General features: G+C 41.2%; 2 protein-coding genes across 2 annotated transcripts in view; one reads left to right on the plus strand and one right to left on the minus strand.

Annotated features, from left to right (window-relative positions):
* The window catches only part of LOC135945475 (tyrosine-protein kinase transmembrane receptor Ror2-like), a 49,241-nt gene extending 29,950 nt beyond the window's left edge, over positions 1–19,291 (plus strand). Inside the window, exons 3-11 of the mRNA XM_065493193.1 lie at positions 4,015–4,183; positions 13,607–13,809; positions 14,126–14,396; positions 14,854–15,096; positions 15,922–16,136; positions 16,199–16,363; positions 16,683–17,014; positions 17,214–17,433; positions 17,929–19,291. Coding sequence (XP_065349265.1) covers positions 4,015–4,183; positions 13,607–13,809; positions 14,126–14,396; positions 14,854–15,096; positions 15,922–16,136; positions 16,199–16,363; positions 16,683–17,014; positions 17,214–17,433; positions 17,929–18,222 — 2,112 coding nt within the window. The 3' untranslated portion in view covers positions 18,223–19,291. The remainder of the gene's footprint in view (positions 1–4,014; positions 4,184–13,606; positions 13,810–14,125; positions 14,397–14,853; positions 15,097–15,921; positions 16,137–16,198; positions 16,364–16,682; positions 17,015–17,213; positions 17,434–17,928) is intronic.
* On the minus strand, positions 7,356–13,320 carry LOC135945474 (uncharacterized). The gene is made up of 10 exons (XM_065493192.1): positions 13,182–13,320; positions 13,032–13,125; positions 12,760–12,968; positions 12,511–12,710; positions 12,319–12,454; positions 12,060–12,264; positions 11,757–12,004; positions 11,463–11,704; positions 8,175–11,402; positions 7,356–8,046 (listed from the first exon to the last, which is right to left on the minus strand). The coding sequence occupies exons 2-10, from the start codon at positions 13,076–13,078 to the stop codon at positions 7,456–7,458; spliced, it is 5,106 nt and encodes a 1,701-aa protein (XP_065349264.1). The 5' UTR covers positions 13,079–13,125; positions 13,182–13,320; the 3' UTR covers positions 7,356–7,455.
* Positions 19,292–19,599: the final 308 nt, after the last annotated feature.

A 19,599-nucleotide genomic window follows, 5' to 3' on the forward strand; every position in this document is an offset into this window, starting at 1 on the left:
GAAATTTGAAGTTCTAGAAAGTGAACCATATAAATTGAATTTCGATTCAGGCTCACGTCCGTGAGTTTGGCGAAGACCATGAAACGACGGTCGACGATTTTATTCGCAGTGTGGCGCGCCTACAGCAAACTCGGGGAGGCTGCATTTGGCCTGTTTCACAGAAGGTTTTGAGTTTTTGGTGGTCCTTACAATTAGTTTTAAATGCAAAAGTTAATTACAATCTTCTCGTCGTTCTCTCACGTTATTTACAATATTTTTGGTATTTTTAATCGGTAACTTATGGCTAAGTTTTCTTAAACGATAGGTTCATAAACATATAACTTAGTAATTGTGTTGAAGTAGACAGAAGTTTGCTAGACTCACGGGTCTAATTTCTTTCAGTTGAGTTCGACCCTTCAAGTCCAATGTAAATTAATTTAAACTTAATGAATATGTGATTTTAGTTGCGAGTAAATCGCTGGGAAACAACAGTCTTCTAAAAATACATGCAATTTTTTAGGCAGTCAACCAAAAATTGAATTGCTTTCTAAAAATAGTCGTCCCTTGCGTCGAAAACCCCGTATAAAAGACTCAACCTTGCTATTTCCCCCTTGTAAAACTAAAATGAGAATTTTCCTCTGGGTCTTTTTAAAGCAATCCGAGTGCCTCGTATCACATCTGGCGCTATCAAATTCTCCGTGGCGTTTTTGTGCAGCGGCGCGCAAATGCAAATTGGGGTGAATCAATAAAATTGCTTATCAGCGAGAGAGAGAGAGAGTAAACTCATGCCGCGGAGCTTTGAATAGAGTTGAGCCCTCTTCTTTGAGCAAGAAAATGCCTCCCCTATCACAACTCGACGCGCAACCCCTGCGCACTCCGGTTTGGCGATTTTTACCCGTGAACAAAGTTAACTGGCGGCAACAACAACGAGAGAATCAAGCAAACACAGCGGCGGTGAAAAATTTCTCTTGTTTATTTTATAGGTGCGAGCAGGAAGAGGAGGAGGACGCGTTTTTAAGAAGGGTCTTTACGGCGTTGGTGCGAAAGGCGGCTTCTTGATTCATGGCCGTTTTATAGGCACTCTCGGAAAGTCGCAAACTGTGGCGAAAAGGAATGACTTTGTTTTGGAAACTGCTGACGTTCGGGCGAATTTGAGACAGAGGAGATGAGTGCTGCTGCAGCACACTTGCCAAGCAGTGCACTAAATAATGCATGATTTTCCTTTAAGCAGAAAACACAAAGTGGGCTGTTACACGGATTTTTAATTTTACGACTCCATCTTCTACTTATGACGGATATTTTAATGCCTTATGATCGTTTTCTTTTCTCTTTTTAATACAGCTCTTAAATATCCTTTACATTTTTTTCTGTATTTTAAAGAGGTGCTTAATGCGTATGAAAGGTTTGGAGATTTAGAGCTCCATTTAGACGGGGCTTAAAAGGGTTTGAAAACTTTTAGAGTATATTTCTGACAAATTTCGGTAACATTGAGATAAAAAAATTTAAATTTGTTCACGTTAATGAAGCTGCTTGGTTATGCATTTTTCCTGTAAAGTGCTGAATAAAACCAGGCATTGAATTGTTAATGCCTCTCATGAGGTATTATCTCATTTTGAGCGTTCAACTAAATGAGTATAATTTAAGTAATTATTGCCGTTTTACATTAAATTGATTTTTATCTTTTAATCTCTGTCTCTCTTGTTTTTCTAACGCACGCTTCAACCGCCGGCTCTGCTCGCGGATGTTGTTGAAAAGCACAAAATCTGCTCTAGCCAGGGGCTTTAATGGATAAATACCGCACACGGCAGGAGAGTAACAGATTTCCAATCTCCAATCTCACATCAGTTTAATTTCCCAGCGGACGTCACGTGCCGTACTTGCACACTTGCGTTTTCGGGTATTTTTCGCCAGCGGCTTTTATTTTAATTAAAATTCTTTTTACCGCGTTTGTAATGGTATTCAAAATATGCGCGGCGATCATCCGGCGGTGGGAGAAGTTAGATTGAAAGTTAATATTTGAAGGCGTCAATTCGTTACCCTGCTTACGTATTCATTAATTCAGCGGCAAGGCGAGAAGATGTTCTCTGAACTGCTCCTGCGGGACGTGCTCTTTTTTTGGCGCTTTCGCAACACCCGCAAAAAATTGAATAACAACGAGAAGGAAAATGAAACGAAAGACGCAGAGATGCTTCTTTGTGTTAGCAGTTGAATGCAAAAAGCGAAATTCGACGGGAAGACCCCGCCCGTCCTTTTTCAAATTGCTTTTCGACTGACAATATGCGTAAGGTGCAACCTTGTGTTCGGTATAATATCGATTGAAATAAAAAGTCTTATGTGTTTCTCAAACTTGACGTTGTGTTGTGACTTTAAAAAGATAATATGCAGCTCTTTCAACAATTTATATTTTTTTATTAAACCATAAAAATCAAAAACCCAAACAATCAGATTACATTTATTTCATTTAAAAGTGGAAATAAAACAAGGAGCGTTTCGCTTTTAGGAGGCAACAAATTTTTTTGCTGTTGGATGGAGGAAAGGAAAATGTAAAAGGGTATGCTTCAACGCTCGTATTTCTTTGCTTTCAAGCAGAGGGCGAAGGAGAGAAAATAAAAATGATAGTATCCGCCTCGTCATCGTGATACGACGGACAAAGGCGAAAAAATTCGCTCTAGCTCCGTGACAAGTTGTTTCGTGTCTTGTCTGCGGAGCAACGCTCTTTGTCCGTGCTAATTTTGGAAAAGGAAGCCGCATTAGCAGCGTTGTTTGGTTGGACACGGGAAATTGTAATTTATTGCGCAACGCTCTTTCTGCTTCGCGGCGTGGAATGGAGACTAAAAGCATCGAGGCGACCTGCTTTTCCTCGAATTTGAAATTTAAAGGGCGAATTTTATCCCGAGAGAAAAGTGTGCGGCTGGAAAGAGCAAATATTGGAGTGTGCTTGAAAATCTAGTGGCTTATCTCCGTTTCCAGTCACAGTGTTTGCACGGCGAATTTTCCTTATTTTCGAAAAACTTTCGTCCCATTACTTTGACTAGCTCTACTTCAAATAAAGACTTTGGAACAAGCTGATTTCATCACATCATTTTTTCGTGGCATTTTTCCTGCGTGAAAAATTCATGATCCAACTCTTCCTTCGTCTCACTCACCGCAGGATGAGTTTCTCAGCAAATTGGAGGTCAGTTGCAGGTGCGTTCACCGCCCGATTAATTATCCGTTTCTCGGCGGACGTTTGGCGGAATTAATTAAAACGGGCGCTGACCGCGGCTCGGGACACGATTTTCGCCTTTCTGCCAACACGAGCCGGGCAATTTATTATTCGCTGCTAGGTGCAGGTGGAAAAGGGACTCGGGTCTCGGGTCCCTAATGAAATTTGCTCCTTTCACTGATGCAGACGCAGAATTTAATTATACCTCCCGGAGTGAAGTGTTTGTTTTTCCTATTCAACTTCCGTTTCCGTAGCTTGCTCTGTTAGAATTTTAAAGAGCTTCCTTGCTTTACATTGAAGATGAGAATCTCTTTGGTAAATTTTCTGGCAAAACGCTCTTTCTTCATTGTACGTATAGATATAGATGCATCGAAGCGAAATTGCTGCCCGAAGCGATTTTATGATCGACTGTTGAAGGAAAAGTGAGCGAGCAGTGTAATCAGATCATCTTTCGATTCAATTACTGGAGCGAGCGATGGAAGTAATGACTAGGGCATACGGAGGGAAGTCGCGAAAAAAAAACTGAAGAGAAAATGAGGCCCCGTTGGAAACAATTTTATTTGGTTTAACAGAGAGAATTTGGTTTCAGAAATATACATTTTGTGCCTGCATTAATTTTTTGCAGACACTCCTTGCGCGTCGAGCAACTACAAATACACAAATCGTTTCCATTGTTGACTTGACGTTCAATTCCGAGCAAAACGCACATTGTGATTTTTCACCCGATTTACTGAGCAAAAAATCGCTCAGTGTAAGGAGATTTTGCTTGAATTTTCTCCTTGCGTGCGCCGACATAAGCTCTTTGTAAATGCGAGTTTTCATGTTGGCAGGTCGAGGACGACGCAGCGTTCGCTTCGTTCAGCATGTACGTGCGGTCGGTGCTGAGGTTGAACGCCTCGGAAAGTGCCAACTACACCTGTCAAGCGCAGAACCAGCATGGCGAGAAAATCTCGGTGGACACGCAGACCTTTTTCGTCAACGTCACGAGACCAATCACAGGTGAGTTGCCTCTGCATTCGTTGCATCGTTACACCCTGCTTCCAACCCGCTTGGCAACAAGTTCGGCGAAAACGACAGCCGGCGGGCGGCTTCGCGGTCGCTCGACTTTTTTCTGCTGTTATTGTTGCTCGCTCTTTTGCCGCTTGTCTTAGCAGGAAAGTTTGATTAACGACATCTGGCGAGTGTTGCAAGTTATCGAACTGAACTTCCGCCCGGTGATTTATAGGATTGTGAGGCTCGAGATTGTAGATTGTGGGAAGTTATATTAGGAATTGTGCAAAAATATTCAATTTTTAGAAATTAATCGGGTGAAGCATAGCTAAACTCAAATCTTTGAAAAATCGAGATTGGAAAGGGGCGTTGTTCCTACAAATAAAAACAGGAGGTGTATGGGGTGTTATTTATCGCGGGTAAATTAAAAAAAATTGTAAATCTGTTTCTTTAAGATTAGTATTCATTAAAAAGCTAATTAAATTTTGAACTGCTACCAATCAGCAATTGAAATTTTGTTTCAGCATAATACGCTTTACTAATTCAATCGAAGTTAATAATTTTGGGATTTACGGACACCCCTTTGCCTGCTTAGGAAACTCTTACACTTCATTTAACATCTGTTAAAGTAAACCTCATCTTGTGAAGTCCAAACTCCAACCGCTGTCCCTTTAGAAAACCTTAATTCTCTTCCTCAGTCACTTCTCTGGCCGAGAGATGAGCCCGCCTGTAGAGCCGATTAAAATTTCACCCAGTCTTCTTCGTTCCTTTTTTTGTCCGGCAGTCCACCTTTCCAGGGGTTTCCTCCTTTGTTCGCGTTTGACAATAGAAAATGAGATTTTGAGGAGACGCCTGCTCTCGCGGGCGCACAATCCACCACCGACGCCGCCGCCGCCCGATCGATGCTGTGCGCCGACAAACACACACTGGTCCAACTTGTCGCATCACTTGCAGCTGCACCTTCCGCCCTTTGTGCGAGTGTGCACGGCTGCCTAATTCGCTTTACTCCGGCCCTTAATTACCCGGGTCCACGGCAGTAATCAAACTAAGAGGCACGCCCGCCTCCCTCAGTAGTACGCCTCGTAGTAATTATTTTGCCCTTGAACGCATAACATCGTTATCTTATTTAGATTTTAACCCCGATGCCGCAATGAGATACACGGAGAAAGACATTTTGATAAAGTAAATTAATTTAAAGTTACTACAACCATCTGTGGAATCTTGGATTTTTTTACGTTTACAATTCGAATTTTTTGTATTTTATTTTATGTTGAAAGAACTAAGAAACATTTTCAAAATTTATTCACAACCCTTTAACTTAAATTGGAGTCGCTGCAAGCAACATTATAAAAGCGCCTCTTTGTCAGCAGTCCAATTTGAATTGGAAATTTCTCGCTTGACGCCTGCAGCTGGAGCTGTATGCAATGTGCTGTGACATGAGGCAGTGCGGGATGCATACACTGGCAATTGTAAAACGTCCCTTTCAAAGCCGATCTGGCTGGCAAAGTTTATTTTCTTCTCCCGTCTCCCGTGTTACATGCCAGCACTGTTGCAATACAGAGTACTGCGATGTGTGGCTGGTTTATTTCAATTTCAAACTATATCTAAATCTGCTGCTCTCATGTTAAGCCATATACTAACGTTTTTTCTTCATTACCTTTAAATGCAATATTTTATATGAAATATATATTTTTTTTAAATCTGTAATGCACGATTTCAGCACCGCTCAAATAATACAGGAATTAATACAAAAATAATTCTTTCATTGTAAGCTTTGAATGTAAAATTATATCTCAAAATTGGCTGGTTTTCTCTGTAATTTTCCGCACCGTTTCTGCAGCAGTCTCCACCAGAGCAGTACATTTCTTAATCCAAGAACCTACTTAATGTAGCAAGCAAAGAGCAGTTCAAAAACGGTCTCGCCACCGCAATCCGACCGGCATTACAGCAGCCACACACAATGAGCTGCCACACACTGTACAGATACGCACGAGACTGGGCGTGTAATTGCGATGTCTGCTGCAGGAAGCGGCGGCGGCGGCTGGGTAAGAGTGCATGTTCCGCGGCTTCCAAAAGTCTGGCTCGAGGAGAGAAAAAGAAAGTCTCATCCAGCGGCAAGGCGAGGATCAAGTGTTTCAATCAAGTGACAAGTTTGCTACCGCTCGCCGCTGGAAAGAAATATACGGCTGTGTGAACCCGCTGCTGCCGGCGGGCCTAATGGAGCTCTTTTGCTGATGGCGGCCTTTTTGCCCCGGCCGATAAAAAATGTATGGCGAATCGGAGCGAAAGTCCATGAAAGGGTTATTTATGTTATTAGTCTTGCTTGAGAAGGAGGAAGAGAAGGAAAGAAAGAAAGAATGTACTCTGGCCGTAAAAAACAGTTTGCGGCTTGTACGCGCGCATTTATGCACGCCTAATGGTGATTAATGCTGCTCACGCCTAGAACTCTTTGTTGCGCGAAAAAGATGCTGGTCTAATTTGATTTATGGCCCCAACAACAAACGTGAAAAATTGCCTTTTTAGGCCAACATAGCTTTTTGTTTCATTTTAGCCTAAAACTACGATGGATAAAGAACATTTTTCTTTTAAAATAAAAAAAAAATACATGCCTCTCATTCAGTGAAGTACTCCAAAAATTAGTTTTAGGCTTTTCAAAATAAGAAAATAGGGAAATAAAAATTAGGATTGGTTACGAGAAATAAGTTCTACAGAAAGTTCCTCTCGAGGATGGAGGAAAGAATCAATATTGCCCACATAGCATCCATCCCATTCAATATTGCTTGCAACCCCTAAAGACATGTGTCGGGCGAGAAAAAAAAATCGGCCGAAATGATAAATAGACAGCACACGGTTCTCGCGGACAAATTGGCCGCACTCATTTTCCCTCTACTCTTTATTTTTGGTGCCGTTTGCTCGCCGTCGGTTTGCTGCCGCGGGAGGCTGAATTTCGGAGAAAAATTGCCGCACAGCGTGTGGGGGAAGCGCCAGTGGTGCCAGCAGTGTCTGATGAAAACGAATCGGCGTCAGGAAGACACAACAAATCGGCTCCTCGGGAAACGTGAAAAATTAGCTCCAGCTCGTGTTTGTCAGTTGTGCCACAAAAGGTTATAGGGTTGGCGCGAAAGCATTTTTTTGTAGCCGGCAGAAGGGAAAATACACAAGAGGAAGAATCATGCGACTATAGAGCAAGGCTTTGTTTTCAATTTTCCTTTTTTTATTGCAACTTTGTTATTAACAAGAGAAATGACTAAAATAATTTACAATAATCAAGTAAGTCTTGTTTATAAGTCCCCTTGACTCATTAATTCTCTAGTTTTCATTTGGTCCTTAATTCTACTCTCAAGCCTCTTTTGCACTTCTTGATCTCGGATTTGAAAAAGGAACAGAAGCGGCGCGTTACCATTGTTTGAGGGCGTAACGAGGTCCAAATGCTCAAACTGAAGCAAGTAGTCAATGATTCTGCTTGCACAGCAAATGACCGCCCACAGAATTGCACTCGTCCCGCTATCATCCCTCACGTTAATGTCGGCTCCAAACTCTTTTACAAGTAACTTCACGATTTCGAGGTTTCCCTTTTGAACCGCAATGGTCAAGGCTGAGCTCGCCGCTACGGTTTGATCTTCGTGGCTCATCAGACTGAGAAGCAACCTGACCAATTCTTCTCTGTTTCTCTCTATCGCCACCCCGAGTGGGGAACGAAAGTACTTGTTGCATTTACTAACCACTGCTCCCCGATCAAATAAGTCCATCACGAGGTTAACGTGCCCTCCATCTACAGCGCCACAAAGTGCTTCGTCAAGGCCGCGTTGCTGTTGGTCAGGTGGAAATTTCTCAAGGATGATGTCCAAATCCCTCCCGCCGATCTTGGCAGCCTGTTAGAGAAGAAAAAAGTCCGATTAAGATATATTTAGCCAAAAAATTCTTAACATTTAAGACAATTTTTAATCCTAAAAAACAATGATCTTAATTATTTTTAAATATTTATAAAAAGTCAACTTGCCACAAATGAAAGAGTGGTGCCATTGCTTGAGCAGGAAATGTTTGCGTTATTTTCCAAAAGAAATTTGATGACCTCTGAGTGATTCCCTTCAACTGCAAGCATCAATGGTGTTCTTTCAGTTGCGTCTTTAACATCGATTTCTACGCCTTCGATCCCGAGCAGAAATTTAACAGCTTTAAGCTGTCCCTTTTTAGCTGCGTAATGAAGTGGAGTCAATCGAGAATAGTTGTCTAGCAGGCTGGGATTCGCGTTGTTTGTAAAAAGAACGTTCATGAGTATTAAATCATCGTTCTCGGCAGCTATGTGCATAGCACCTCCGCCTGAAAATGGCACGTGATCGACATTCGCGCCTTTCTGGATCAAGTAGGTAATGCATGCCAGGTAAGGATTTGGCTCTATTGGTGTAAAAGCAGGAGTTATCCCTACTGGCCGATGGAAGAAAGGGGCTTCCCTGTTGATTTTATCTTTAGGGAAAAAAGGATGTCGCTCCACCTGGTTCTTATTTTTGTCCCAATATTCTTGGCATCTTTTAGCTAGAACCACGATCGGAGTTTTCCCTTCTACAATGTCAAAATCTGTTGAAAATCCTTTCTCCAAGAATACCTCTACAACTTTCTGCATTCTGTCTCCACGTGCTCCATGAGCAAGGCCAATCCAAAATGCGTTTCTTTTGACATTTTGTGAATAATCACGATCTAACAAATGAGCAAGACACTCTGGTTCTGAGTGCAAAGCAGCTCTTTCCAAAGCAGTCATCCGCCCGAGAAACGTTCGGTTCGGAAGGTGCATGGGTACGCTTTTTGCATGAATATCTGCTTTATGCTTCTCCAACAGCTTCAGCACTTTCAAACGCCCACTTGATGCAGCGTGAATGAAAGGAGTTTCGTTGATTTTATCTTTTGGATTAATTTCAACATTTTGGTCCAGCAAATATTCGCAGCATTCTAGGCTATTGTGTATTGCCGCAGTGTGCAATGGAGCATGCCTAAGAAATTTGTCCTGTCGCTGCAGGTTTGCCCCCTTTTTATGAAGCAGAATTAAAACATCAAGCTGGTTAGTAGAGCAAGCTGCGTGTACTGCAGTTCTTCCATCCTCATCAACCTCGACATCGACCTGTCCAGTTGCATCAATTAGTTCTTCCACTAGAACAACATGACCCTTTTGTGCCGCAAGATATATTGGTGGGTAACCAAATTTGTCCTTAAGCACGTCCAAGTTATCGCCCATCAAAAAACGGACTATGTCTCGGTGACCTTCTGTTGCTGCAAATTCCAATGCTCTTTTTCGTAGATGGATTTTCTCGTTTTCGCTGTTGCTTGCTTCTATAAAAACTTTAACGCAATCCAGGTGGCCTATCTTGGCGGCAATGTCGAGTGGAATGTTCCGAGCATCATTTTCTCCGTCGGTCAACTCGGGAAGCGCGGCAATAATCCTTTTTGTTACGTTTGATAGGCCTTTTTTGGCTGTCAAATGCAAAATATTGCCTCCACCTTCAATCTTACATTCAGGGGGTTTGAGAAGATCTAATTTTGCGCCTTTGTCCAACAAATGCAGTGCCAAATCTTCGCTTGAAAAGCACGCAGCATACAGCGGGTAGTAACTGTATGTCTTGTCTTGATAATCATATTGGAACGGAGTATTCACCAGCTTGGTAATGTCTTCGAAATTGGATTTAAAACTGGCCTCAAACAAAAGTTTGAACAGTCTGGAATGCCCTTCTTTGCAGATAAACGCCATGAGGTCAGTTTCTTGTGACTTCAGTGTGGGCGGATCGCAGGCATTGTGTAAATGTGTAACCCTAACCTTCTCGTCTCTTGAATTCCCCTCAAAATAATTATCGATGAAAGCTCTCACTTGGTCAAACTGGTTCTTCAATAGAAACTCGCTCAGGTTTATACTTTCAATGTCCTCCAGGAAATCTTCGCGCTTTGGTATCCTCATGACGTTGTGACCGGCCTTTGAAAGAAATAGCAAGCTCACCAAGAACTCGGCGAATGTTTGGTGAACGAATATAATCGACTTGAGCTTCTTTTTATCAAAAGTCACAACTGCTATTCCAAGTTCATTAATGCGATCCTTATTTGTTATCCGGAGATCATCTGCAGAGGGCAAGTTATCTGGGAAGAAGTAGTTCATGGCCACTTTGGTCAAAAGCTCTAACTTTTCTTGTAAGACTTCTGCAAAATTTGGTGCGTTCTCGTCTGTGCCGCTGAACTTGAGCATAGCAGACCGCACCTTGTTGACCACGAAGTGATAGTACAGCGAGTGTAGGCCACCTTCCATGCTGCTGAGACGATCAGCAGTTTCTGCCATCATTTTCAGATGAAGAGGGGTTGCTGCGAACTCTTTGTTGATCCTTTTCAGTAGATCTTCACATTCCTCCCGGTTTTTGTACAGGAGGGTTCTGAGGAGATGTATTTGCTCTTCCTTGTTCATCGGCACCAAATCAAAAACGTTGAGCTTATTAATGCTTTCTCTTATACTTTTTTCTCTGTAAACTCTAGTTGTGATCCACAACGGAATGTCGGCAGTGCTCATGTCACGCAGGTATTTTAATACCAAGTTCTCATAGGAAGGACAAATCTCGTCAAATCCATCAACGAGGATGATTATTTTCTTTTGTTGAATTTTTTTTGTAATATTTTCATCATTTCCCTCAAGCACGTAGGTTAATAATTGACGATAGTCAGATTTTTCGTGATCTTCGTTGAGAAAAAATTTGCTTGCCTTGACGAGGTAAATACAGACTATGAGAAACTCTGGCAGCTTCTCACGCAGCTGCCTGGCCATCTCCTTTGTGGCGGCAGATTTCCCGAGTCCAGCACTTGAACTCAGAAGCCACGCTCGTATCCTCCAGTTATCCTCTTGACCTGAGCATTTTGCCGTTTCTACAATCTGCTCAGCAATTTCTTCAAAAGAAAAATGCTTTGCGTAGTTTTCCATTTGGAACGATGGTTTGATATACGCGTTCGAGCATGGTGGAAAATCCAGCAGTCGTGACAAAGTACTCGACACCTGGGGAAACACACGGTTCCCAACAGCGCAGCGGCGGATGATGTTCACGATAGCTTCCTGCAAACTCAGGCCTTTCTTTAATTTCGGGTCTCTTAATCCACGTGCTAGAACTTTGACAAGATTTTCCTCCGTGTCATCACCGGGACTCCCCACTCCCAGGAAAACGAAAATCTCGCCGTGATTATTTCCATGGACAATAAAATCTTCGGCTGACTGTAAATTATTGCTATTAATATAAATGATCTCTATTCCAATAAAAATATGTTGTATTACCTTTCCTGTGAAAAGCGTGTCTACATCATTTCCTTGGTCAATAAAAAAGAACAATTTTGGTTTCCCAGCCAGGTCTGTTGACTTGGTGCCAATGAATGAACGAGTGATGTTGTTGACTAAAACCTTTTCCTTGTCTGACACTTTCAAATTTAATTCATTGTCCTTATCTTCTCTCAATTTTGCCAAAACGCAGACTGCTAAACTGCCATCTTCAATTAAGCCACAGTCCGCAGCCATGGAAACTAATTATTTTTTGTTGAAAATATGCGAAAGAAATATATATTTTGCTCTCACCTTTCTTGACGACCTGTGCAAGCTGCACAATACTGTAAACCTCAGTTTCAAAGTCCAAATATTGAAAACTCTTTTGGAACTCCGCAGCCTGCACTAAATGTTGTTGGTCATGGAATATCAACGCTCGACCTCTCCTGAAAAGTATCATTTTTTCTGACCGCCATGTGTAGAAATCCTTTCTGTCCACTGTGATTAATTGGGAGGAATCTGAAACACATTTTCCGTCTTTTTTCTCAACGACCGGACACCTGTAGAAATAGATTTTTCGATAGAATAATACAAACTATTATCCTTCGTTATTACCCATAAATGGTGAATTTCTTGTGTTTAAAATATTGAATTTGTGGTGTCTGAGCAAAGATGCTGTCCAATGTAGACTTGGCACAAATCCGTCGTTGCACTCTATTTAGAAATATTATCAGATCCGTGTCGTTGCTCATGGTGGTCAGCTCTTTGCAGAATTCAGTGACCAACCACGTACCCTTTTCATCACTATTGGACACATTGGCTAAATAAAAATTTAATTTTTAAATAGACATTGTATGGCATCAATTGAACTCACCCTCTACAGTGGAATAAAAGATTACAAAATTTTCGCTGTTGGGTTTTGCAGTTATCCACATTGATTTTGAACCATCGACACAGTCATTTAAGATTTTTGTCGTAAGACGGAGTTCGTTATGTGGGCCCCGACACGACTGCAAGAGATACATATATAAATGGCTTAACAATATCTTTTTATTTCAAATCTTACGCCAAAAACTAAAATTTTGAGGCAGTTGCTCAGCTTCGGCATGTTCTTCTCGTGGAGGCCATTCCACACGTCAGAAGTAAAGTAGTGTTCATATTTCGACTCCTCAACACTCGAGTCTGGCGATAAGTGGTCGGTGTAAATCGTTCCATCGGTCGTGCCATGGGATAATACAAACAGGACTAAAACGTCAGGTGCTTGTGCTGTATATCAAAAGTTAAAAAGCGATTCGATAAAAGAGAATAGCTATGCCTTTTTCGTCCGCTCCGAATATTTCATACAACTTGTTCTCCTGGCTGAGGACACCCAAAATCTCGTCTCTAGATTTCGAGGCCATCTCTCTAAACTCACAATTTCTCCTTGAGAACTCATCTCTGAGGTTTTTTACGTCTTCTTTGTCACTGATTCGGCTGTCGTCGCCGAAATCGCTAAAATCATTGTGCACCACTAGCGTCCACACCCTGCAATCCAATTTGTTAGTTACACACACAAAGTGTTTGTGTTAATGAAATCCCTGTGCATACCTTGCCGGACCAGCGGAGCCGTCAAACACCCCTAATCCGCACTTCATTTACTCAATTTCCCGGCCTAGTAAGGGACGCACTATTTTGTCTTAGACTAAAAGAATAGTCAGTTAGGCAACTTTTCGTGAGTAATATTCCAGAAATTTTTACCTTTGTCTTTATATCTGGATGCTAACAGTTGACGTCAAGAAAAATGGGAGTAAAAACTCATTTTAAAAAGCTATTTAGGGTGTTATTCAGTAAACAAACAACGGAGACAAGAACTCTCTGATCATGCGTTGAGGCTGTGGAGTCACCATCTGGGAGGAGCTTTCGCAAACGCGCAGAGCGCGAGCTTAAAAAACTGACACCAGCGACTCGATTGTGCGAACGGAGAAATGCAGCGTGTCGCAGCACTATTAGCAGGCGCGATCTCACTCCCATCGCATCATTTTGCTCAATTTAAAAAAAGCTTTTAAATTAGCTTGCGATGATTACCTAAATATTTGTTGCCCTATGTTGGAGTATGTTAACATGTTTGAAATAAATATATTTAAATCAATTCTGAATATTTATGCTTCATTTTTATGTTTCAGTGAAAAGGCCCCTGCCGCCACCTCGTGGCTACTGTGCTCCGTACAATGGCAAAATTTGCAAAAACTTCCTTAACGGTACCGGCATGGCTTGGTACAACATCAGCCACGACAATTCTGGCGGATGGCTCAATGAAGAAATCACTACTGGGCTCTGGGGCGAGATGATTGATAATCTGAAAGAGCCATGTCGGAGTGCTGCAGAGGTTAACTTACTTGATTTAATATCATATTTATATATCATCACAGTTTATGATTTCTTTTCGATAATTTAATAGGGATTTTTGTTCAAAATAAAAAAGCCAATAATAAGCTATTAATTTGTACTGATTTAAATTAAATCGTTAATATCTAAACTAAATAATACTTCTTAAAGCTCTCTAAATGCTTCTTTACAAATTGCATATTGCTGATTTAGTTATAACATTACAAAATAAATTTCCCTCTTTTTGGATTCAATTTTTTCATTGAAAATTATATCTAATCGGCTGATTGTGAGTGAAAAAATGCATCGTTTTACAGAAACTGCTGTGTACGTACGCGTTCCCGCAGTGCCAGATCCACGAGGGCTACCCAGTGGGGCTGCCCCTGTGTCGCGAGGACTGCGTGGCCGTCAAGGACCTCTTCTGCTACAACGACTGGGCGCTCATCGAGGACAACAAGCAGCGTGGCGTCTTTTTCAAGTCCAGGGGCCACTTTATCCTGCCTGAGTGCTCCTCCCTGCCGAGTTTTAAGGACTCAGAGAGATGCTCGCACGCGGGGCTGACAGTGGTGCAGCAGGACCAAGTTACAAGTGAGTCACTGTGACTTGTTAATAATTAATTATGAGTGGTAAAAATACAGAAACGGAATAATTTTGTGATTTGAAAGCAGATTAGCTTTAAAAAATCATACTGGAGTAAAATTTTTAATAATTAAATTTTACTGCCTACAAAAATTTGATAAAATACTTACCATTAAATTTCATCGTATTAAAATTTCATAGGATGATTGAGGGAGCTGATGTCAGTTCAAATTTAAAAAGAGCTTAATATTTGTACTATTTTTTTCGGTCTGTGACCTTTTTGCAACGCAGGCAATGCAGAAACGGCCCTTCCTTTTAGTATTTTTTGCCTTTACTTACTAAAAATCAATGCGTAGAAAAAGTTTATCAAATAATCTGCCTCAATCCCTGGAAACCAAGTTGAGGCAAAAGGGTACAATGTTTGCTGAGACGGCGGTCGTAAATCCTTCTCTCACGTTTTTTCCAGCCGAGTGCGTGCGCGGACGTGGCCGCTTTTATATGGGAACAATGAACGTGACCAAGGATGGCATCGCGTGCCAGCGGTGGGACTCGCAGGAGCCGCACTCGCACAACCGGCCGCCGGAGGTGTTTCCCGAGGTGCAGGACGCCGACAACTTCTGCCGCAACGCCGGTGGAGAGGAGCCCAGCCCCTGGTGCTACACCATGGACCCCACCATCCGCTGGCAGCACTGCGACATCCCTATCTGTGGTACGTTTCTCTTCTTCGTCATTGAAAACTTTTATTTTGATTGTTTTTTCTTAGAAGAGTAACCTAATTAATCAAAATTTTGGCTCATGTTGAGCCAAATCGATTAAATTAACACCATTTTTATCTGTCTTACTCATAAATAATTTACGAAAAATTTATATTTGGGGACTTTATGGGCCGTAAAACTTTTAGAACACAATTGCAATGGTGTGTCATTATTGGTTATTGTGGCTATTTTAAAATAAAGATGTGCCAAGCCATATTGAATGAACACCAAAATTAAGGTTACATAGGCCGTGGTCATTTTCTGACATTGCAGTTGATTTTTATTTGTAGCTTATTAAAAGCTCATATTATACTTTTTTATAGGCGAGGTAATTGAAGTTTTCATTTTGGGCACTCGTAAACTTGTGGAAGTTTCCACAGTGATGTGTCTGTTTTCCGAAAAATCCGAAATATTAAACCTTGAAACTGATTATTATTATTATTGGAAAAATTGGGATTGCAAAACTGTCAAAAATGCATAAAACGCACACCGTTTAACTCAAACTGGCTTGATATGCTGCAATGAAGTGATTTTTGGATACCTACTTAAACCCTGAAAGCTAGAATTAGGACGAGCATGACTTTTTGTTCAGCGTTACATTAAAATGGAAAGTAATCCCGTTAATTGTGGAGAAACTATTTGCATTTAAAAACTGGATTAATCAGACAATTAAAAAGCCAGTAATTATAAAATATATCCTAATGTTTTTAAAAAATAATGCAAATCAGCCTCTGACATTTTTCTTCCGCTATAATTTTGAAATTATAATGAAATTGCAGATAACGCAACAGAAATAACCAAAGTGGAGTACGAGGACAAGCGAACGATGAGCCTGGACTCGCTTATGACAACCAAATTCATTTCTGTGGTGGCCGCCCTGTCGCTGACTGGCCTGGTGGTGTTTGTACTGCTGTTGACACTTTGCTTGCGCATTTACAAGCAGCGCACCGGCTACAATCCAACCAACACGCACGAGGCGCCCAACAACCAGCAGGTGCGCTCTCCTTTTATCTCTTATTGGCAGAACCGATATTAATACAATCAATTTGCTCTCAGCTGACACAAGAGACCGACATTGATTTGGACAAATTGCCGAGCAACATGGCCTATCATAGAACAGGCGCGCAGCTCAACCCTAAATTGGAGAAGCTGGAGTTCCCAAGGAACGATATCATTTACATCAGGGACTTGGGCCAGGGTGCTTTTGGCAGAGTGTTTCAGGTATTCCATCATTTCTTATTAGTAAAATTTTCATTTTAAATTATGAATTTCATTCTAATTATTGTCTCAAGAGTGGTTTTGAACACAATACAATATCTCAAATATCAAACTAAATGCCAATTTCTGGACTTTACCTGACATTTGTAACTAATTCAATAAAGAAAAGTTAAATTTTACTTAAACAGAAGAATTAATCTTTTAGTTTATAAAAAAGCAATTGAATCAATGACAAAACCAATATACTCTAGATGGTTAAAATTCCACGTTTTGTTGCACTTCTTAATTTCAAAGCGATGCTAAAACCTTGAAAATTTTCTAGGCAAAAGCTCCTGGATTGGTAAAAGGCGAGGAGTTCACGCTGGTGGCGGTGAAGATGCTGAAGGAAGAGGCCAACGACGACCTGATGGAAGACTTTGAGCGCGAGGCTTGCTTGCTGTCCGAGTTCGAGCACCCCAACATCGTGAAGCTGCTGGGCGTGTGTGCCGTCGGCCGGCCCATGTGTCTTCTTTTTGAGTACATGGGCCGCGGCGACCTAAACGAGTTCCTCCGATCGTGTTCACCGAGCAACTACATTGTTCGCAGCTCTGAAGGCGACGGCGACCACTTCAAAGATGTGCAACTTAACCACTTAGACCTGATCAATACCGCCAGGTAACATATTACTACTGAATGACAATGAGTAGTAATTTTTAAGTATTTGTTTGATGCCCTGGAAAGCATTTTTTAATAGTAAATTTTGTATTTATATAAAATCTTTACAATAGTCTGAAGTTATAAGTTATCTGTTAGTTCATAGACCCTTATTTCCTTGTGAAGACAAGTTGTCCAATAAAATGGTTCATTCTTGTAGGCAAATAGCAAGCGGGATGGTGTATCTGTCCGACCGGAAATTCGTGCATCGCGACCTGGCCACCAGAAACTGTCTGATCGACGACGACATGGTGGTCAAGATTGCTGACTTTGGCCTCTCGCAGAAAATCTACCTTCAGGACTACTACAAAGGAGACGAGCACGATGCCATTCCTATCAGGTGGATGCCACTCGAGTCCATCCTTTACAATAAGTACACGGTAAGCCTCCTTCCTTTAACTTGCTTCTCTGTCCTTTTTCCTGCAGAGTTGGAATTGCATTTTATCTGCTTTTCATTTTCTTTAAAATGTATTGCTATTGGCTGAAAGTTTTCTTGTGTTGAAATTGTTGAAAATTTAGAGCATATCTGACTTGATTTTAGTGCTACAAACTAAAATTATTTATTTAGCATGGGTTTGTAAGGTGAAAATACAATTACAAACTGATCAATTTTTTCTAAAATTACCTGACAAAAATTAAAAAAAAAATAATCAAAGCCGTATTAACAGCAAGACGCCTTGAGACTGGTTGAAACAGCTTTTAATTTCATGATTATGAGCGTTTGATTACTTGATATCGATTAGATGCTCAGGAAAAATTTGCCGATCGTGATTATAGCTTCTGCTTGCAATTGCTCTCTCGCACCCTGCACCTCGCACGCTTATTTCCGCCTTTTGTAACAATGATTTCTAAAATGGATGCAATCGTGCGTGCAGGTTGAGTCGGACGTGTGGGCGTTCGGTGTGTGCCTGTGGGAGATTTTCTCGTTCGCGCTTCAGCCATACTACGGCATGACCCACGAGGAGGTGGTCAAGTACATCAAAGAGGGCAACGTGCTGCACTGTCCAGACAACACGCCCAAGCCCGTGTATGAGCTGATGAAAATGTGCTGGCACCGAAAGCCGGCCGGCAGACCGCCCTTCCGCGTCATCTATCGCACCCTGGACGCTCTCCAGACAGAACTGGAGCGCGCCTTCAGCTACCGCTACCCACCCAGGGTCAACGTCTGAGTCGTGTGCAGTTAACCGTGGCCAATTACCTCAACAAGTCTCTTTTTCGTGCATTTATTTTTCAGATCGACTTCGTTTTTACTTCTTTAAAATTTTCGTGACTGAACGAGTGGGGTATTTTATTACATTTCATTTTCTATGATCTTACGACTCTCAGAGGGAGTTCCGGTAAATGAAAGAAACAGCTGGCAATGCTAGTCAATAAGGTTGCCATGAGATATATATTATCCTTCGGATCCTTCGTTCGCGTTCAATTTTTAACTCTGCTCTCTGTGCTATATTTGTGTTAGGTTGTGCAACGCTAGTTGACAGTTAATTGGCAGCTCTGAACTGAATCTCGAAACATGATAATTTTGGAATCTCGCTCCAAAGTGAACACTCATATATTCTTGTATCTCTGTGTTGATTGTGATTTCGCTCTATATATGTGTCAAATTCAAATCGCTGCATTTATATTAACGATATTAAACACTTTAGTCAGACACGCAACTACTTACTGCCTTACCTTGCAAAGGGTGTGCCATATTTGCACACGATTCTCTTATTTTTACTTTGCAATTAATCTACCACGCGCAGTCTATTTAATTTTTACTCTTGTGTATTTTTTGTTACTCAAGTGAATGGGAACACGTTGTGCGTACTGAATGTGATTTGTAAATATAATCTCATGTGCATTTCTGTAAAATTACGTGTATGGAGTGTGTAAAAGTTAAAATCGCAAATTGTGTCGCTGCACACCTGATTATTAATGTGCGCGCGAAGGCGAAAAAGTAACCATATCAAACAATTGTCAGTCGATTTTGATTCCGTGTCCGCGCAGCGTAAATAAAAAGTAGGCAATATATTTGCATTCTCTTACACGCATCGCCGTTAAAACAAAAAATGTGTAGATCGAATGACTGATTGTCTCTCATTACACAACACGCAGCATCGCACTTTTGTACAACTCGCAGAAACCCATCTCACAACCTGAAATTAATCGAAACGGAAAGTAATAATGGATTAATAGGTCATTTATTGTAAATTGGAGAGTAAACTGAATAAAATCTCTGTTGCTCTTTTTGAATAATTTTTCGATTTTAATTAAACTTAAAAAAACTCTGCTCCTAATCAGAATCTGTTGAAAATCAAACAATTTTTTTGGTGCTGCACAGGTCTGCTCCCTTTTTTTCAGGGAAGTTGGTTTAGTGGTCAAGGTGCGTGAACTCCATTCATACCTCAGCCTGGACGTCATCAACATCTCTTTAACAATTTCACGTCTTTGTTGTTCTACGCCTCAGTTAAAAGCGTAAATTGGTGTCAAATTGAAATTAATTGCATTTTTAATAGTATTTACACCAGGCTGGGATAAATAACTTTAATTATAATTCAGGCAAG

The sequence above is a fragment of the Cloeon dipterum genome, chromosome X (genome assembly GCF_949628265.1).
Source record: "Cloeon dipterum chromosome X, ieCloDipt1.1, whole genome shotgun sequence".
NCBI classification, from domain to species: Eukaryota; Metazoa; Arthropoda; class Insecta; order Ephemeroptera; family Baetidae; genus Cloeon; species Cloeon dipterum.